This window comes from Oncorhynchus masou, chromosome 12 (genome assembly GCF_036934945.1).
Source record: "Oncorhynchus masou masou isolate Uvic2021 chromosome 12, UVic_Omas_1.1, whole genome shotgun sequence".
Lineage (NCBI taxonomy): Eukaryota > Metazoa > Chordata > Actinopteri > Salmoniformes > Salmonidae > Oncorhynchus > Oncorhynchus masou.
The window spans coordinates 17,703,829-17,725,547 of record NC_088223.1 but is presented as its reverse complement, the minus strand read 5'-3'; the positions used below and the strand labels follow the sequence as shown (position 1 = coordinate 17,725,547).

General features: G+C 41.8%; 1 protein-coding gene across 3 annotated transcripts in view; it reads left to right on the top strand.

Moving 5' to 3' along the window:
• The window catches only part of LOC135549626 (tubulointerstitial nephritis antigen-like), a 71,388-nt gene that overhangs the window by 33,421 nt on the left and 16,248 nt on the right, over positions 1–21,719 (top strand). For all 3 annotated transcript variants that reach the window (XM_064979760.1, XM_064979759.1, XM_064979758.1), the window contains 5 exons: positions 628–742; positions 8,347–8,473; positions 11,116–11,266; positions 11,482–11,668; positions 15,802–15,847. In XM_064979760.1, the coding sequence (XP_064835832.1) occupies positions 628–742; positions 8,347–8,473; positions 11,116–11,266; positions 11,482–11,668; positions 15,802–15,847 (626 nt within the window). The remainder of the gene's footprint in view (positions 1–627; positions 743–8,346; positions 8,474–11,115; positions 11,267–11,481; positions 11,669–15,801; positions 15,848–21,719) is intronic.

Genomic DNA, 21,719 nt, shown 5'->3' with positions numbered 1-21,719 from the left:
TTGCTCCCTGAAAGAAGCAGAGATGACAGAGAAAACTTTGCCGATGTCAACTAGATTGAAGCATTCATTTTATCAATTTATTACATTACTCTAGTGAGCAAGGATTTATTTCGGTCTTCTAGGGCAGGATACTGTATAATGACAGAAGAGAAGCTGCATGTATCTAATTATAGACAAGTTGACTAACAAACAGCCTCTCAAAAAATCGTTCTGCTGTCTGACTGTAGACAACAGTGCATTTTCTATATTAGCTGGTTAGTGTGGGTGTGGGCCTCAGATTTCCACTTTATCACATATAGCCGGGTGGTTGCAGATGGGTCATTAGCAATTTCGGGAGGGTGCAGGGGAACAAACAGCTGACCCGTTCACCACTTCCTCAATACTGCCTCTCAAGTCTGCGCAAGGAACTACACGTTGCGTTCCCAATTTCATGGGGCTTCTTGTACGTAATATGTAAAAGGACACTGCAACATTCCGTTGGCGCCGTTGACGTAAACTGTGTGGCTGCCTTAATGCACACACACACACACACACACACACACACACACACACACACACACACACACACACACACACACACGTTTCTCACACTCACTGTTTGGATTTTCCTCTCCTCTGCGTCCCTAGCTGGCGGGCAGCAAACTACAGCCAGTTCTATGGCATGTCTCTGGACGAGGGCCTGAGGTATCGCCTGGGGACACAGAGGCCCTCCAGGACCATCATGAGCATGAACGAGATGCAGGTGAGAACACCTGTCTACTGGGTAGGGAAAGGGTTGGGCTGGGTGATCCATGGAATACATCTCGAATGGCACACTATTCCCTATATAATGCACTACTTTTACCGGGGCCCATACATGGGATGCAGATATGCTGACACAGCCTTGAGAGTGAGGAACAGTCCAGTCTGCTTTTTTAAATTGTGTGTGCATCAAGAGGGACCCATGACATAACATTTTATGTAAAGATTCTGCTGGCCTGGCCTGTGTCATTACCAGCTATGGCTACCAGGTGAAGCCTGTTATTGGTCTGTTGATAATTCTTTGTCTGTCTGGATCTTGGAAGCCTACTCTCTGCTATGTGCCATCTTTAGCTTTGTTTACATCTAACCAGACAGATTATGTAAGAGCCAATCAGAGACAGGTTTAGGAGAGAGAGGATGGGGGATAGGATAGGGGTAGAGGATGGGGTAGAGGATAGAGGATAGAGGTGAAGGGGGAGTGGAGTGGAGGGGATAGGATAGGGTTGGAGGGAAGGATGGGGTGGATGGTGTGGAAGAGAGGGGAAGATGGGGTGGAGCCATCTCCATTTCAGACAACACAACTGACTGGCCTTCCTCAATCCCCCCTACCCTTCCCAGCTCCATCCCCACCTCTCCCCCTACATCCTCCAGACTTAACTCCTCCTCCCTTCAAATTGCTTCTCTCCAATCCCCCACTCCCCCAGCCCAACATGCCCCTACCTGTACCAGGAGCCAGATCTAAGCAGGAGAGCTTATTCATAGATCTCTCTGTCTGTTGTCTGTCTCCCAGCTCAGTCCCCACACGTCTAACAGTCATACTGGGTAATGGATAGGCCCACTCCTAACTTCCTAACTCACTCCCACTCCACTCCTAAATCCTGGGGGGTTGGAGCCACACACACACATAGATATTAGCGGGGAGGAATGTGAGGAGGACGTATCAGCCGCTGTGCTCTGTCTAAACAAAGATAGAGTTACATGCTAATGCTACACAACGGCAGTGTTAAGCATGCCTCCCACCTCCAGACCTGGCCTGTCTACGTCCCAAATTACACCATATTCCCTATACACTGTAGTGCTCTGGTGAAAAGTAGTTTTAGTTAGATGACTCATGACACATACAGCAGAACCTCTTAGACTGGTGAGGAATATGTGAGGCAGCATAGAAATTCCCCTTCATGACTTAATGTGATAAGCATTATGATAAGCTTGCTATACCAGGTATTTGTCTGAGGTATTATCATAGTGATTTAATTCTGGAGTTGGAGGGTTCTGGAGTTCTCCAATGAGTCCATATTAGGCGTTTAGATTAATCACATAGTTGCATATTATTTCCAGTGAGAGCAGATATTTTTCCTTCCCCGCTTTCAATGTCTTTGTTACACTGAAGCTGTCTGTTAGTGTAGCTTCCCTCAGTCAGTTCTATGGTCTTTGTTACACTGAAGCTGTCTGTTAGTGTAGCTTCCCTCAGTCAGTTCTATGGTCTTTGTTACACTGAAGCTGTCTGTTAGTGTAGCTTCCCTCAGTCAGTTCAATCAGTTCTATGGTCTTTGTTACACTGAAGCTGTCTGTTAGTGTAGCTTCCCTCAGTCAGTTCAATCAGTTCTATGGTCTTTGTTACACTGAAGCTGTCTGTTAGTGTAGCTTCCCTCAGTCAGTTCAATCAGTTCTATGGTCTTTGTTACACTGAAGCTGTCTGTTAGTGTAGCTTCCCTCAGTCAGTTCAATCAGTTCTATGGTCTTTGTTACACTGAAGCTGTCTGTTAGTGTAGCTTCCCTCAGTCAGTTCAATCAGTTCTATGGTCTTTGTTACACTGAAGCTGTCTGTTAGTGTAGCTTCCCTCAGTCAGTTCAATCAGTTCTATGGTCTTTGTTACACTGAGGCTGTCTGTTAGTGTAGCTTCCCTCAGTCAGTTCAGTCAGTTCTATGGTCTTTGTTACACTGAGGCTGTCTGTTAGTGTAGCTTCCCTCAGTCAGTTCAATCAGTTCTATGGTCTTTGTTACACTGAAGCTGTCTGTTAGTGTAGCTTCCCTCAGTCAGTTCAATCAGTTCTATGGTCTTTGTTACACTGAAGCTGTCTGTTAGTGTAGCTTCCCTCAGTCAGTTCAATCAGTTCTATGGTCTTTGTTACACTGAAGCTGTCTGTTAGTGTAGCTTCCCTCAGTCAGTTCAATCAGTTCTATGGTCTTTGTTACACTGAAGCTGTCTGTTAGTGTAGCTTCCCTCAGTCAGTTCAATCAGTTCTATGGTCTTTGTTACACTGAGGCTGTCTGTTAGTGTAGCTTCCCTCAGTCAGTTCAATCAGTTCTATGGTCTTTGTTACACTGAGGCTGTCTGTTAGTGTAGTTTCCCTCAGTCAGTTCTATGGTCTTTGCTACACTGAGGCTGTCTGTTAGTGGAGCTTCCATCAGTCAGTTCAATCAGTTCTATGGTCTTTGTTACACTGAAACTGTCTGTTAGTGTAGCTTCCATCAGTCAGTTCAATCAGTTCTATGGTCTTTGTTACACTGAAGCTGTCTGTTAGTGTAGCTTCCCTCAGTCAGTTCAATCAGTTCTATGGTCTTTGTTACACTGAGGCTGTCTGTTAGTGTAGCTTCCCTCAGTCAGTTCAATCAGTTCTATGGTCTTTGTTACACTGAGGCTGTCTGTTAGTGTAGCTTCCCTCAGTCAGTTCAATCAGTTCTATGGTCTTTGTTACACTGAAGCTGTCTGTTAGTGTAGCTTCCCTCAGTCAGTTCAATCAGTTCTATGGTCTTTGTTACACTGAAGCTGTCTGTTAGTGTAGCTTCCCTCAGTCAGTTCAATCAGTTCTATGGTCTTTGTTACACTGAAGCTGTCTGTTAGTGTAGCTTCCCTCATTCAGTTCAATCAGTTCTATGGTCTTTGTTACACTGAGGCTGTCTGTTAGTGTAGCTTCCCTCAGTCAGTTCAGTCAGTTCTATGGTCTTTGTTACACTGAGGCTGTCTGTTAGTGTAGCTTCCCTCAGTCAGTTCAATCAGTTCTATGGTCTTTGTTACACTGAAGCTGTCTGTTAGTGTAGCTTCCCTCAGTCAGTTCAATCAGTTCTATGGTCTTTGTTACACTGAAGCTGTCTGTTAGTGTAGCTTCCCTCAGTCAGTTCAATCAGTTCTATGGTCTTTGTTACACTGAAGCTGTCTGTTAGTGTAGCTTCCCTCAGTCAGTTCAATCAGTTCTATGGTCTTTGTTACACTGAAGCTGTCTGTTAGTGTAGCTTCCCTCAGTCAGTTCAATCAGTTCTATGGTCTTTGTTACACTGAGGCTGTCTGTTAGTGTAGCTTCCCTCAGTCAGTTCAATCAGTTCTATGGTCTTTGTTACACTGAGGCTGTCTGTTAGTGTAGCTTCCCTCAGTCAGTTCTATGGTCTTTGCTACACTGAGGCTGTCTGTTAGTGGAGCTTCCATCAGTCAGTTCAATCAGTTCTATGGTCTTTGTTACACTGAAACTGTCTGTTAGTGTAGCTTCCATCAGTCAGTTCAATCAGTTCTATGGTCTTTGTTACACTGAAACTGTCTGTTAGTGTAGCTTCCCTCAGTCAGTTCTATGGTCTTTGTTACACTGAAGCTGTCTGTTAGTGTAGCTTCCATCAGTCAGTTCAATCAGTTCTATGGTCTTTGTTACACTGAAACTGTCTGTTAGTGTAGCTTCCCTCAGTCAGTTCAATCAGTTCTATGGTCTTTGTTACACTGAGGCTGTCTGTTAGTGTAGCTTCCATCAGTCAGTTCAATCAGTTCTATGGTCTTTGTTACACTGAAACTGTCTGTTAGTGTAGCTTCCCTCAGTCAGTTCAATCAGTTCTATGGTCTTTGTTACACTGAAGCTGTCTGTTAGTGTAGCTTCCATCAGTCAGTTCAATCAGTTCTATGGTCTTTGTTACACTGAAACTGTCTGTTAGTGTAGCTTCCCTCAGTCAGTTCAATCAGTTCTATGGTCTTTGTTACACTGAGGCTGTCTGTTAGTGTAGCTTCCCTCAGTCAGTTCAATCAGTTCTATGGTCTTTGTTACACTGAAACTGTCTGTTAGTGTAGCTTCCCTCAGTCAGTTCAATCAGTTCTATGGTCTTTGTTACACTGAGGCTGTCTGTTAGTGTAGCTTCCCTCAGTCAGTTCAATCAGTTCTATGGTCTTTGTTACACTGAGGCTGTCTGTTAGTGTAGCTTCCCTCAGTCAGTTCAATCAGTTCTATGGTCTTTGTTACACTGAGGCTGTCTGTTAGTGTAGCTTCCCTCAGTCAGTTCAATCAGTTCTATGGTCTTTGTTACACTGAGGCTGTCTGTTAGTGTAGCTTCCCTCAGTCAGTTCAATCAGTTCTATGGTCTTTGTTACACTGAGGCTGTCTGTTAGTGTAGCTTCCATCAGTCAGTTCAATCAGTTCTATGGTCTTTGTTACACTGAAGCTGTCTGTTAGTGTAGCTTCCCTCAGTCAGTTCAATCAGTTCTATGGTCTTTGTTACACTGAAGCTGTCTGTTAGTGTAGCTTCCCTCAGTCAGTTCAATCAGTTCTATGGTCTTTGTTACACTGAAGCTGTCTGTTAGTGTAGCTTCCCTCAGTCAGTTCAATCAGTTCTATGGTCTTTGTTACACTGAAGCTGTCTGTTAGTGTAGCTTCCCTCAGTCAGTTCAATCAGTTCTATGGTCTTTGTTACACTGAAGCTGTCTGTTAGTGTAGCTTCCCTCAGTCAGTTCAATCAGTTCTATGGTCTTTGTTACACTGAGGCTGTCTGTTAGTGTAGCTTCCCTCAGTCAGTTCAGTCAGTTCTATGGTCTTTGTTACACTGAGGCTGTCTGTTAGTGTAGCTTCCCTCAGTCAGTTCAATCAGTTCTATGGTCTTTGTTACACTGAAGCTGTCTGTTAGTGTAGCTTCCCTCAGTCAGTTCAATCAGTTCTATGGTCTTTGTTACACTGAAGCTGTCTGTTAGTGTAGCTTCCCTCAGTCAGTTCAATCAGTTCTATGGTCTTTGTTACACTGAAGCTGTCTGTTAGTGTAGCTTCCCTCAGTCAGTTCAATCAGTTCTATGGTCTTTGTTACACTGAAGCTGTCTGTTAGTGTAGCTTCCCTCAGTCAGTTCAATCAGTTCTATGGTCTTTGTTACACTGAGGCTGTCTGTTAGTGTAGCTTCCCTCAGTCAGTTCTATGGTCTTTGCTACACTGAGGCTGTCTGTTAGTGGAGCTTTCATCAGTCAGTTCAATCAGTTCTATGGTCTTTGTTACACTGAAACTGTCTGTTAGTGTAGCTTCCATCAGTCAGTTCAATCAGTTCTATGGTCTTTGTTACACTGAGGCTGTCTGTTAGTGTAGCTTCCATCAGTCAGTTCAATCAGTTCTATGGTCTTTGTTACACTGAAACTGTCTGTTAGTGTAGCTTCCCTCAGTCAGTTCAATCAGTTCTATGGTCTTTGTTACACTGAAGCTGTCTGTTAGTGTAGCTTCCATCAGTCAGTTCAATCAGTTCTATGGTCTTTGTTACACTGAAACTGTCTGTTAGTGTAGCTTCCCTCAGTCAGTTCAATCAGTTCTATGGTCTTTGTTACACTGAGGCTGTCTGTTAGTGTAGCTTCCCTCAGTCAGTTCAATCAGTTCTATGGTCTTTGTTACACTGAAACTGTCTGTTAGTGTAGCTTCCCTCAGTCAGTTCAATCAGTTCTATGGTCTTTGTTACACTGAGGCTGTCTGTTAGTGTAGCTTCCCTCAGTCAGTTCAATCAGTTCTATGGTCTTTGTTACACTGAGGCTGTCTGTTAGTGTAGCTTCCCTCAGTCAGTTCAATCAGTTCTATGGTCTTTGTTACACTGAGGCTGTCTGTTAGTGTAGCTTCCCTCAGTCAGTTCTATGGTCTTTGCTACACTGAGGCTGTCTGTTAGTGTAGCTTCCCTCAGTCAGTTCTATGGTCTTTGTTACACTGAGGCTGTCTGTTAGTGTAGCTTCCCTCAGTCCGTTCTATGGTCTTTGCTACACTGAGGCTGTCTGTTAGTGTAGCTTCCCTCAGTCAGTTCAATCAGTTCTATGGTCTTTGTTACACTGAGGCTGTCTGTTAGTGTAGCTTCCATCAGTCAGTTCAATCAGTTCTATGGTCTTTGTTACACTGAAGCTGTCTGTTAGTGTAGCTTCCCTCAGTCAGTTCTATGGTCTTTGCTACACTGAGGCTGTCTGTTAGTGTAGCTTCCCTCAGTCAGTTCAATCAGTTCTATGGTCTTTGTTACACTGAAGCTGTCTGTTAGTGGAGCTTCCCTCAGTCAGTTCAATCAGTTCTATGGTCTTTGTTACACTGAGACTGTCTGTTAGTGTAGCTTCCCTCAGTCAGTTCAATCAGTTCTATGGTCTTTGTTACACTGAGGCTGTCTGTTAGTGTAGCTTCCCTCAGTCAGTTCAATCAGTTCTATGGTCTTTGTTACACTGAGGCTGTCTGTTAGTGTAGCTTCCCTCAGTCAGTTCAATCAGTTCTATGGTCTTTGTTACACTGAAGCTGTCTGTTAGTGTAGCTTCCCTCAGTCTGTTCAATCAGTTCTATGGTCTTTGTTACACTGAGGCTGTCTGTTAGTGTAGCTTCCCTCAGTCAGTTCAATCAGTTCTATGGTCTTTGTTACACTGAGGCTGTCTGTTAGTGTAGCTTCCCTCAGTCAGTTCAGTCAGTTCTATGGTCTTTGTTACACTGAGGCTGTCTGTTAGTGTAGCTTCCATCAGTCAGTTCAATCAGTTCTATGGTCTTTGTTACACTGAGGCTGTCTGTTAGTGGAGCTTCCCTCAGTCAGTTCAATCAGTTCTATGTTCTGGAGACAGATCAAAGTTTCTGTTTCCATTCTAACTCATTAGGCCAAATGGTACGACTTGTCTGTGAGTAAGTCCTCTATAATAGAATAACTTAACAGACACTCTGATTAGGCCATCTCACTCTATTACATTCATGAATGTTCTATTGTGGATAAATAATCAACGTTGCACGTTTCGTACAAAAGTATCATTAAGAACTTGTTGTTGGTTTGTCAGTCTCCTCTTGCTGTTGGTTTGTCAGTCTCCTCTTGCTGTTGGTTTGTCAGTCTCCTCTTGCTGTTGGTTTGTCAGTCTCCTCTTGCTGTTGGTTTGTCAGTCTCCTCTTGCTGTTGGTTTGTCAGTCTCCTCTTGCTGTTGGTTTGTCAGTCTCCTCTTGCTGTTGGTTTGTCAGTCTCCTCTTGCTGTTGGTTTGTCAGTCTCCTCTTGCTGTTGGTTTGTCAGTCTCCTCTTGCTGTTGGTTTGTCAGTCTCCTCTTGCTGTTGGTTTGTCAGTCTCCTCTTGCTGTTGGTTTGTCAGTCTCCTCTTGCTGTTGGTTTGTCAGTCTCCTCTTGCTGTTGGTTTGTCAGTCTCCTCTTGCTGTTGGTTTGTCAGTCTCCTCTTGCTGTTGGTTTGTCAGTCTCCTCTTGCTGTTGGTTTGTCAGTCTCATATTGTTGTCTGGCCATTGGAACACCTACTGTATGTTTTTGGGAGTAATAAGAAATTGTATTTTACTTCCAAATAAAATATCAAGGTGGTCAAGTACATTAAAACAGGATTGAAATTGTACAGTAGTTTTCTGTACCTGTTTTCCTCCTGCTCTCTATCCCCCTGCTCAGCTGAATATGGACCCTCAGAATGACCGTCTGCCTCAGTACTTCAACGCAGCAGAGAAGTGGCCTGGAAAGATCCACGAACCTCTGGACCAGGGCAACTGCGCTGCCTCCTGGGCCTTCTCCACTGCAGGTGAGACACTACATGGTAGTAAAATACTGGCAGAATACTGGTAAAATACAGGTATTTTTATAAAGTACTGGCATTTTGTTAAAATTCATTTTCATTAAAAAGATATTTTTTTAAATCGCAATATTGCAAATATTGGGAAAATTGAAAAATGCTTTAAAAATAACATTTAAGTACCAGAACCTCCCCTTATTATTTACAATACAGAACGTCCCCTTATTATTTACATGACAGAACGTCCCCTTGTTATTTAAGTACCAGAACGTCCCCTTATTATTTAAGTACCAGAACGTCCCCTTATTATTTAAGTACCAGAACGTCCCCTTATTATTTACATGCCAGAACGTCCCCTTATTATTTAACTACCAGAACGTCCCCTTATTATTTAACTACCAGAACGTCCCCTTATTATTTAACTACCAGAACGTCCCCTTATTATTTAACTACCAGAACGTCCCCTTATTATTTACATACCAGAACGTCCCCTTATTATTTAAGTACCAGAACGTCCCCTTATTATTTAAGTACCAGAACGTCCCCTTATTATTTACATGACAGAACGTCCCCTTATTATTTAAGTACCAGAACGCCCCCTTATTATTTAACTACCAGAACGTCCCCTTAATATTTAAGTACCAGAACGTCCCCTTATCATTTACATACCAGAACGTCCCTAATCATTTACATACCAGAACGTCCCCTTATTATTTACATACCAGAACGTCCCCTTATTATTTACATACCAGAACGTCCCCTAATCATTTACATACCAGAACGTCCCTAATCATTTACATACCAGAACGTCCCCTTATTATTTACATACCAGAACGTCCCCTTATTATTTACATACCAGAACGTCCCCTAATCATTTACATACCAGAACGTCCCTAATCATTTACATACCAGAACGTCCCTAATCATTTACATACCAGAACGTCCCTAATCATTTACATACCAGAACGTCCCCTTATTATTTACATACCAGAACGTCCCCTAATCATTTACATACCAGAACGTCCCTAATCATTTACATACCAGAACGTCCCCTTATTATTTACATACCAGAACGTCCCCTTATTATTTACATACCAGAACGTCCCCTTATTATTTACATACCAGAACGTCCCCTAATCATTTACATACCAGAACGTCCCTAATCATTTACATACCAGAACGTCCCCTTATTATTTACATACCAGAACGTCCCCTTATTATTTACGTACCAGAACGTCCCCTTATTATTTAAGTACCAGAACGTCCCCTTATTATTTAAGTACCAAAATGTCCCCTTATTATTTAAGTACCAGAACGTCCCCTTAATATTTAAGTACCAGAACGTCCCCTTATTATTTAAGTACCAGAACGTCCCCTAATCATTTACATACCAGAACGTCCCTAATCATTTACATACCAGAACGTCCCCTTATTATTTACATACCAGAACGTCCCCTTATTATTTACATACCAGAACGTCCCCTTATTATTTACATACCAGAACGTCCCCTAATCATTTACATACCAGAACGTCCCTAATCATTTACATACCAGAACGTCCCCTTATTATTTACGTACCAGAACGTCCCCTTATTATTTACGTACCAGAACGTCCCCTTATTATTTAAGTACCAGAACGTCCCCTTATTATTTAAGTACCAAAACGTCCCCTTATTATTTAAGTACCAGAACGTCCCCTTATTATTTAAGTACCAGAACGTCCCCTTATTATTTAAGTACCAGAACGTCCCCTTATTATTTAAGTACCAGAACGTCCCCTTATTATTTAACTACCAGAACGTCCCCTTATTATTTAAGTACCAGAACGTCCCCTTATTATTTACATACCAGAACGTCCCCTTATTATTTAAGTACCAGAACGTCCCCTTATTATTTAAGTACCAGAACGTCCCCTTATTATTTAAGTACCAGAACGTCCCCTTATTATTTAAGTACCAGAACGTCCCCTTATCATTTACATGACAGAACGTCCCCTTATTATTTAAGTACCAGAACGTCCCCTTATTATTTAAGTACCAGAACGTCCCCTTATTATTTAAGTACCAGAACGTCCCCTTATTATTTAAGTACCAGAACGTCCCCTTATTATTTACATGACAGAATGTCCCCTTATTATTTAAGTACCAGAACGTCCCCTTATTATTTAAGTACCAGAACGTCCCCTTATTATTTAAGTACCAGAACGTCCCCTTATTATTTAAGTACCAGAACGTCCCCTTATTATTTAAGTACCAGAACGTCCCCTTATTATTTAAGTACCAGAACGTCCCCTTATTATTTAAGTACCAGAACGTCCCCTTATTATTTAAGTACCAGAACGCCCCTTATTATTTAAGTACCAGAACGTCCCCTTATTATTTAAGTACCAGAACGTCCCCTTATTATTTAAGAACCAGAACGTCCCCTTATTATTTAAGTACCAGAACGTCCCCTTATCATTTACGTACCAGAACGTCCCTTTATCAGTTCTTTAACATCTCTTAGAACATTTCCCAGAAGTTCACTCTCTCTCTTTTGCACCGTCTCTCCATGTCTCTTTCCCTCCATCTCTCTTTCCCTCCATCTCTCTTTCCCTCCATCTCTCTTTCCCTCAATCTCTCTTTCCCTCCATCTCTCTTTCCCTCGCTCAGCGGTGGCATCTGATCGAATCTCCATCCAGTCGATGGGTCACATGACCCCTCAACTGTCGCCGCAGAACCTAATTTCCTGTGATACACGCAACCAAGGGGGCTGTGCTGGAGGCCGTATCGACGGAGCCTGGTGGTACATGAGGCGCATAGGGTAGGACATATTTTACTGCAACACCAGGCACAATATTAGGAGCTTTTTAAATGATCAAATGAAGAGTGAATTTTTGGTTCTTTAACTGTAAATTGATGATTCTCTTTTCACTCTCTCGCTCTCTCTCTCTCTCTCTCTCTCTCTCTCTCTCTCTCTCTACTCTCCATCTCTCTCTCCTCTCCATCTCTCTCTCTATCTTTCTGTCTTTCTGTCAGTGTGGTGACAGAGGAGTGCTACCCGTTCTCTGCTCCCCAGCAGACACCAGCAGAGGTGGGCCGCTGTATGATGCAGAGTCGCTCTGTGGGCCGTGGAAAGAGACAGGCTACTGCACGTTGCCCCAGCACACACACCTACCACAATGACATCTACCAGTCTACACCTCCCTACAGGCTCTCATCAAACGTATGTACACACACACACACATACACACACACATACTGTTTTTTTTATCACTTTGGTACTATTTTCCCAAGTAGGTGGTGAATTTTAAAAACTCTTAGTACAAAACTCCAAACTGGTAACAATTGTAACGCAGCCAGTCTTACATTCAAAACCTTTCATTGTGCATTAATTTTGTTTGTAGACATTTTTCACCACACAATCATTGATCCAAAATATAACTTTGCTGTGAAATATAATGAGTACATTGATTTAATCACCAAAACCCAACATAATGATGTGCTCTCAATTTACTAATTTTAACAACCAGTCAGTCAATCCAATAGCAAAACTTTTTAGATACATTTTTTAAAATGTAGTATGCTACAGTACTGACAATTACAGTACATTACACTGTTTTCACATTAGGCAATACACTTGCACTACCCCCATTTAAAATGTACTGATCATAAAATGTCCATAATTTCTATCCTATGTGTGATCAAAGGTGTGATAACTGAAGACATCTTTCACAATGTAAACGAAAGAAATGAAAGAAACATAACGTTTAGCCGGCACTAATTTGCATCAAACCGGTCTTGAGCATTTGGCCATATGTTCTCATCCAAGTCGCAGTAAATATCCTCATTGTTCGTGCACCTGGGGAAAGACCTTTTGACATGGTGAATCCCAGCCTGACATACAGTCCCAGTCAAAAGTTTTTCTGCATTTGGACTATTTTCTACATTGTAGAATAATAGTGAAGAGATCAACACCGTGAAATAACACCTATGGAATCATGTAGTAACCAAAAAAGTGTTAAACAAATCTAAATATATTTTAGATTTGAGATTTGTCAAAGTAGGCACCCTTTGCCTTGATGACAGCTTTGCACAGACAGCCTATTCCCCCTCAGGAGACTGAAAAAAATAGTGCCTGGCAAGTTCAATATATTAGTAGCCAACTAACGTGAAGTAACTAGCTAACATACTGGTACATACTGCTGTAATGCTATGCGGTTTGTAAGGATAGCGTAGCTAACAAACCTTTAGCCAACATAACGTGCAACTTATTTGAAAAGGCATTACTTTATTACATTTTTCAACATTTTCTTAACATTTGTCATAATTAGTTAAAGCAATGAATTTGTATCCGCTCTCGTCGGACTTTGGCTGCATATTTTCCGCAATTTTCATCAAATCTGAAAAGTTATGAAGCCACGCCCATTTTCGGAAGAATTGCATTATGTGCCCTAAAAGCACGGGAATATTGTCCACTGCTTGTATACATCGAATTTTGACGAATTTAGTACGTTACCCGGGAACTTTTGGTATACTAACTATATCCATACTATGACCAATAAGCATACTATATACTCAATTCACATCACAAATAGTACAGTTAGTATGATTATTTGAACACAGCTAGGGTTTTTCAAACTTTTCAAACCCCCCCGGGTGCATGTGTTGGTTTTTGTCCTAGCACTACACTACTGATTCAAATGACCAACTCGTCATCAAGTTTTGATTATTTGAATCAGCTGTCTAGAGCTTGGGAAGAAACAAAACATGTACCCAGGGGGGGTCCCAGGACCGAGTTTGGGAAACCCTGATCTAAGACACAAGAAGGGGTAGCAGTAGAGAATGTTATAACTCCTTCTCTGAAGTAAGCTACAGTAGATCAACTGGAAAGCCTGTAGCTATTACATTAAGGTGGTGTTCCCAATGGCACCCTATTCTCTACAAAGTACACTACTTTTGACCAGAGCCTTAGTCAAACTAGTGCCCTATTTAGGGGGCCATTTGGGACTCCGCCTAACCATTTCCAGAGGCCATGAGCAGTAACAGAATCCACATGCATCCACTTGTTTTATATCCTAATCAAAGTATACCAACCGAGTTACAGCGTAGGCTTTATTACCTCTTATCAAGCATTCTAAATTATGCTTAATGTTGGAAATCATTACAGCATGTTTATCTTCCTCTTTTTTAGTTCTTTATTTAACCAGGAAGGGCTCAATGAGATTACAACCTCTTTTTCAAGAACGCCCTGGCCAAGATAGGTACCAAGTCATTACAAATAAATTACAGACAGACAACATGAAAAACTACAAGTAATCTAGTAAAAACCATTGAATATACAAGAGTATAAAACAGCAAATTTAAAAACATTGACAGGTTAGGGAATCAGCCTCAAAATCCTTCATCAGTGATTTAAAATCGGGACAGGTTCCTCCAGTCTAAAAGTATTTTGTAAGGCGTTCCAAGACGATGGCGCAGAGTACATGAAAGCCCTTTTACCAAATTCAGTTTGGACATTTGGAACAGTTAGCAGGATAAAGTCCAGTGAATGAAGAGACGACCCACCACATTTCTGAACAATAGAAATGTACAAATAAAAAGGTAGTAAACCAAAATGGTTTTGTAAATAAAAGTATACCAGTGACTGAGCCTACGAGTGATGAGAGAAGGCCAGCCAACCCCTAGTGCAGTGGTGCGTAAGGGTTTTGCAGTTTAAAATAAATCTCAAAGTGCCATGGTAAAGAGTGTCAATTGATCTCCAACACTGAGCGGAAGCATTCATATATAAAATATCCCCATAGTCTAGTAAAGGCATAAATGTAGCTGATACTAGCCTCCTTCTGGCTTCAAAAGACAAACAGGCCTTATTCCTAAAATAAAATCCAAATTTCAGCTTCAAGGCCATCATCAATTAAAATTCCAAGATATTTATGAGGTTACAACCTCAATCCCCTTGCCCTGACAGGTAGTAATGGGTGAACGGTTCAGAGGTCTATTTCTTGCATTAGAAAACACCATTAGTTTAGTTTTGTCAGTATTGAGGATAAGCTTCAATTGACACAAGGTATGTTGAATAGTATAAATAGCAGTTTGCATTTTCTGGAAAGCTTTTGTAAGAGACAAAGCACAACAGTAAATAACAGTATCATCAGCATAAAAATGAAGTTTTGCATTTTGGACATTTTTGTCTAAATCATTTATATAAATAGTGAATAAGAGAGGACCAAGTACAGAGCCTTGGGGCACACCATTCAAGACATACAATTTAACAGACATAAGCCCATCAAATTGAGTGCACTGAGTTCTATCAGACAGATAGTTAGCAAACCAGGGAACTGCATGCTCCGAAACACCTACACTCAACGATCTCTGCCTTAGTACAGCATGATCAACTGTATCAAAAGCCTTAGAGATCAATAAAAAGTGAGACACAGTGCTGTCTTCTGTCAATGGCTTCAGTGATATCATTTACAACCTTCATGTCTGCTGTAATTGTACTATGTTTCTTCCTGAAGCCCGATTGGTACATTGATAAAATAGAGTTAGTAAATAAAAACTATTTTAGCTGTTCACTTACAAGGGTTTCAAGTATTTTCACCAGGGGTGACAGTTTTGAGATTGGCCTATAATTATTTAAAATAGTTGGATCTCCCCCTTTTAAAAGTGGCAGGACAAATGCTGATTTCCAGATCTTTGGAATTTCATTACATTCCAGGGTTAGATTGAACAGAGAAGTAAGTGGTTCAGGTATGAAATCAGCTGCCAGATTTAAAAAGCAGGGATCCAAAAGATCAGGACCTGCAGGCTTTCTCTGATCTAAGGATTTCAGGGCTTTATGGACCACCTGCACTGAGAATGGCAAAAAGCTAAAAGTTTGACCAGCTCTCACTGGTTCATCCACACAGGGTTGTACAGACCTCTCAAGTCACCAAGCCATGCATCTAGAGATGTGGAGCTGTTCTACATGGTCAAACAATTTATGTTGCTATCCCCTCCACTTTCTCTGTCCTTTTATTTAATTACATATCTGTCCATCTCTTTCCATTCATCTAATCACAGTTGTGTCCATCTTTTTCCTTTCATCTAATCACAGTTCTGTCCATCTCTTTCCTTTCATCTAATCACAGTTCTGTCCATCTCTTTCCTTTCATCTAATCACAGTTCTGTCCATCTCTTTCCTTTCATCTAATCACAGTTCTGTCCATCTCTTTCCTTTCATCTAATCACAGTTCTGTCCATCTCTTTCCTTTCATCTAATCACAGTTCTGTCCATCTCTTTCCTTTCATCTAATCACAGTTCTGTCCATCTCTTTCCTTTCATCTAATCACAGTTCTATACATTTTGTTTCTTCACAGGAGAAGGAGATCATGAAGGAGATTATGGATAACGGCCCAGTGCAAGGTAGGATGATTTAGAAGGTGTGTGTGTGTGTGTGTGTGTGTGTGTGTGTGTGTGTGTTATTGCCATTAGCAGCTATAAAAGAATGAGCTACTGGAACCATGTGTGTTTGCTGTAGCATTCAGAGGAATCTCTTGGTTTTAGGAATGAATTCAGAAGGTGTTTGTTTTTATAATATAGTGGAATTTAATTAAGCCAGAGGACGTATGGTCATTAAACCACAGCTCATGGCTGTTCTTATGCACAGCCCTACACCTTGGCATATTGGCCATATACCACAAACCCAGAGGTGCCTTATTGCTATTACAAATTGTCTACCAACTTAATTAGCACAGTACAAAGCAATGTTTTGTCATACAGTCTGATATTATTATTTTTTACCTTTATTTAACTAGGCAAGTCAGTTAAGAACAAATTCTTATTTTCAATGACGGCCTAGGAACAGTGGGTTAACTGCCTGTTCAGGGGCAGAATGACAGATTTGTACCTTGTCAGCTCGGGGATTCGATCTTGCAACCTTTCGGTTACTAGTCCAACGCTCTAACCACTAAGCTACACTGCCACCATATACCACAGGTGTCAGCCAGTCAGCATTCAGGTCTCAAACCACCCAGGTTATAATATTATATATAGTATGATATATTAAATGTATTATATTTAGTATTGCGCTGTGGTCAGTGTTGGGGAGTAGTGAACTACATGTAGTTCAACTAGCAAAGGCCAACATCCCGGAGTCACCTCTTTACTGTTGACTTTGACTGGTGTTTTGAGGGTAGTATTTAATGTAGCTGCCAGTTGAGGACTTTACGACAGGCTCTGTCGTAAACGGCCGCGACCGGGAGGTCCATGGGGCTTGGCTTAGCGTCGTCCGGGTTAGGGAGGGGTTGGCCGGTAGAGATATCCTTGTCTCACTGCGCACCACCGACTCCTGTTGCGGGCCGGGCGCAGTGCGCGCTAACCACGGTTGCCAGGTGCACGGTGTTTCCTCCAAAACATTGGTGCGGCTAACTTCCGGGTTGGATGCGAGCTGTGTTAAGAAGCAGTGCGGCTTGGTTGGGTTGTGTATCGGAGACTTTCAACCTTCGTATCACCCGACCCCGTACGGGAGTTGTAGCGATTAGACAAGATAGTAGCTACTAAAAACAATTGGATACCACGAAATTGGGGAGAAAACGGGGTAAAAAACGGGGTAAAATATATATATTTTTTTAAATGTGTCACCTGGAAAACACCTGGATAAAGAAAGGAAAGGTTAATGAATGGTTAACGTCAGCAAGTATCAGCAAGTATCTGCTCTTATGTAAGGGATAATATTAAAAAACAAAATAAATCTGAACTACCTCTCCCTTTCTAGAATGCAATGCCATTCTAAACACGGGCTTCACGTTGTCTTCTAAACACAGGCTTCACGTTGTCTTCTAAACACAGGCTTCACGTTGTCTTCTAAACACAGGCTTCACGTTGTCTTCTAAACACAGGCTTCACGTTGTCTTCTAAACACAGGCTTCACATTGTCTTCTAAACACAGGCTTCACGTTGTCTTCTAAACACAGGCTTCACATTGTCTTCTAAACACAGGCTTCACGTTGTCTTCTAAACACGGCTTCACATTGTCTTCTAAACACAGGCTTCACGTTGTCTTCTAAACACAGGCTTCACGTTGTCTTCTAAACACGGGCTTCACGTTGTCTTCTAAACACGGGCTTCACGTTGTCTTCTAAACACGGGCTTCACATTGTCTTCTAAACATGGTCCTCTCTAGTTGTCTTCTAAACACAGGCTTCACGTTGTCTTCTAAACAAAGGCTTCACGTTGTCTTCTAAACACGGCTTCACGTTGTCTTCTAAACACAGGCTTCACGTTGTCTTCTAAACACGGGCTTCACGTTGTCTTCATAACACAGGCTTCACGTTGTCTTCTATACATGGGTGTTGCGTTATCTTCTAAAAATGGGTGTCACGTTGTCTTCTAAACATGGGCCTCTCTAGTTGTCTTCTAAACACAGGCTTCACGTTGTCTTCTAAACACGGGCTTCACGTTGTCTTCATAACACGGTCTTCACGTTGTCTTCATAACACGGTCTTCACGTTGTCTTCTAAACATGGGCCTCTCTAGATGTCTTCTAAACACGGGCCTCTCTAGTTGTCTTCTAAACACAGGCTTCGCGTTGTCTCCTAAACACAGGCTTCACGTTGTCTTCTAAACACAGGCTTCGCGTTGTCTCCTAAACACGGGCTTCACGTTGTCTTCTAATCACGGGCTTCACGTTGTCTTCTAAACGATTTTCATCTCCTCCTCATGGACTGCACCAGATTTGCCAGTTCTTGCTGTGAGATGTTACCCCACTCTTCCACCATAGCACCTGCAAGTTCCCAGACATTTCTGGGGGGAATGGCCCTAGTCCTCAGACTCCGATCCAACAGGTCCTTGATGTGCTCAATGGGATTGAGATCTGGGCTCTTCGCTGGCCATGGCAGAACACTGATATTCCTGTCTTGCAGGAAATCACGCACACAACGAGCAGTATGGTTGGTGGCATGTCATGTCAGGATGAGCCTGCAGAAAGAGTACCACATGAGGGAGGAGGATGTCTTCCCTGTAACGCACAGCGTTGAGATTGTCTGCAATGACAACAAGCTCAGTCCGATGATGCTGTGACACACCGCCCCTCCACCTCCAAAATCGATCCCTCCACTTCCAAAGTACAGGCCTCGGTGTAAGGCTCATTCCTTTGACGATAAACGAATCCGACCATCACCTCTGGTGAGGTTTCTCGATGCAGGCAGTTTATTTGAAAAGGTTAAAGGTATAAAAGCCCTGAAAGAAATTGATAAAGGAAATCCTGATGATCGAGACCTCCCGTACGGGCTCGGGAGAGACGAAGGTTGAAAGTCATCCTCCGATACACAACCAACTGGAGTTGTCTGTACTGTCTAAGGTACTGGAGTTAACACAGCGACATCAAACCCGGAAGCCAGCTGTGCACCTGGCAACCTTGGTTAGCGCGCACTGTGCCAGGCCAACCACAGGAGTCGCTGGTGCGCGATGAGACAAGGATTTCCCTACCGGCAAAACCCTCCCTAACCCGGACGACGTTAGGCCAATTGTGCATTGCCCCACGGACCTCCCGGTCGCAGCTGGTTACGACAGAGCCTGGGCGCGAACCTAGAGTCTCTGGTGGCACAGCTGGCACTGCAGTACAGCACCCTTAACCACTGCGCCACCTGGAAGTCCTTCTCAATGTTTTTTTTAACCTCACACTTGATGTTAAGGAGCTCCCTGAAGTTATGGAAATCTGCTTTTGTACTGCCTCTCCTGGAAGGTGGAGATCCTTCGCTACTTGACAACTATCGACCCATATCAAAATTGTCTGTACTGTCTAAGGTACTGGAGTCCTTTGTTAGTAGGCAGCTGAAGGCCTACCTCCAAGAAACAACATCTTAAATGGAATGCAATCAGGTTTTAGGTCTGGCCACAGCACTGTTTCAGCAACATTGAAGGTTTTAAATGACATCCACTGGGTGCTTGACAAGAAGTTACATTGTGCGTCTGTCTTTATTGATGTGTCGAAGGCATTTGACATCGTGGACGATGCTGTGTTAGTGCAAAGGTTAAAATGTTGTGGAATTGTTGGTCATGCTCTAGATTGGTTTATAAATTACCTTTCAAATCGTACACAATGTGTAATAGCAGATGGTTGTAAATCTGAGTCTATAGAGTTGTGCTCAGGTGTTCTGCAAGGTTTTATTTTGGGCCCACTGTTCATTTTGTATATCAACAACATTGGGGATCATATTAAAACAGCGGATGTTCATTTTTATGCAGATGATGCTGTTCTTTATTCAAGTGGTAGCAGTTTATCTTTATATTTTGAAAATGCCCAAGATCATATCACAACATACAACAGAAATCTGTATCATTTGATGCTGGTTCTGAATTCAGGTAAAACAAAATGCATGGTATTTTCAAATGCCAGGCATGTTACTAATCTCTTCATTGCTATATTGGATGGACATACTATAGCGCAAGTCAAAGTGTACAAATATTTGGGAGTGTGGGTGGATGACAAACTGAGCTTCACTGTTCATATGGAGAGCTCAAGCTGAGAATAGGTTTTTACTATCGGCATAAGGCTTGTTGTTCTCTGGAGGCCAGGAAGGAGCTGGTACGATGTACATTACTGGCGGCTTTAGATTTTAGTGATGTTATATATATGCAGGCCTCAACCACCACCGAGAGCACTTGATTCAGTATATCATGTGGCCCTCAGGTTGTGATCTCTACAGCACCATTGGCTGGTCGTCATTGACCTTGCATAGGCTTAAACACTGGTATACACTGATTTATAAGGCCATATTGGGTAAAATTCCATTTTATCTCTGTTCTTTTTTAATCAGGTCAGTAAATAAATATAATTTACGGTCCAATTCTCATTTGCTTTTAACAGTATCAAGAATTAGAACAGGTCATGGCAGAAATAGTTTTAGTTAGCGCCGTGGTCCTGGAATTCTCTCCTGAACATTTTAAATTGTATGAACTAGTCACATTGGTGGATTTTTTTACACTTGGTTGATGTAAATATCATAGAACAGTATAATTGTCTTTAGGACAGCTGTTTTTAGTTATGACATTTGTGTTTCTTTACGTAATATGTAATTGTTGTACTGTATGTGTGTTTATAGTTTTGTTCAATATTGTGTATGTAAGTTGTTTTGTTTCATCTCAATGAGGAAAACCTTTATAAATAAAGGTTAAATCAAATAAAAAATATAGTTGTGTGTGTGTACGTGTGGTTGTGCAGAGATAGTCTGTGAGCCTGTGCCAGCCTTGTTGTATTGTTCCAAACAGCAGGACTAAAACATTGGCCTTTTGTCACGTTTTCCTCTTTTCTCCTCCCTTGAATATCTGTCGTTACCTTTGCCAAAGAGCAGTGTGTGTCCTTGTTTGTCCGTAGGAGACAAAGAGAACGGTAGCCCAGTAAGAACAGGTAGTCCTTCCAAATGTGGAAATGACTCAGTGAGCGTTCCAGATTGTTTATCCCAGGTGGGTTACTAATGAGAAAGTCACAGGGAGTTCAGAGTTTATAATGCACCGGTTCAAAGTGGCCCAACACCACAGCTGCACTCTGATTTTTTGGATGTGTTCTTCTCAGGGGGAAATGGGAAACCGTGCTCGGGAAAAGTAAAGAAATTAGGAAATTGAATTAGCTTTTGAGTTTGTTTTTTCCTAGTGGTGTATTAATATCAGTTTAGTGCAAGAAGAAACATATATGGCTGAACTGTCTTTGCTGTCAGTCAAGCATAGAGACTATATGCCTGATGTACAAAGTTGGAGTCTAAATTGGTTACCTTCAAACTACAGCTATGCTTTATGGGCCCTATTCAGACTTGATATAAGTAGACTTAACATGTTTTACTTAAGTACATGTTGAGTCTCCTTATCTCAAGTCTGAATTAGGCCCTACCTGACTAGGATTAATGGTCAAGTTGATTCTATCTATGTTTTTCAACAATATTGAGTCATGACACTGCCTTTGGTTGGTGCTTTTATAACCACCTGCAAAGCTATAGATTGGTTTGGTTTGCCTGTAAAAAGTGTGTGTATCTGTGTGTCAAATTAATCTATAATCTGTTTTTCTTCTTGTGTAGCCAGTCCATTGATAATGTGTTTTTATCCTTGTGTATCCAGTCCATTGATAATGTGTTTTTCTTCTTGTGTATCCAGTCCATCGATAATGTGTTTTTATCCTTGTGTATCCAGTCCATCGATAATGTGTTTTTATCCTTGTGTATCCAGTCCATTGATAATGTGTTTTTATCCTTGTGTATCCAGTCCATCGATAATGTGTTTTTATCCTTGTGTATCCAGTCCATCG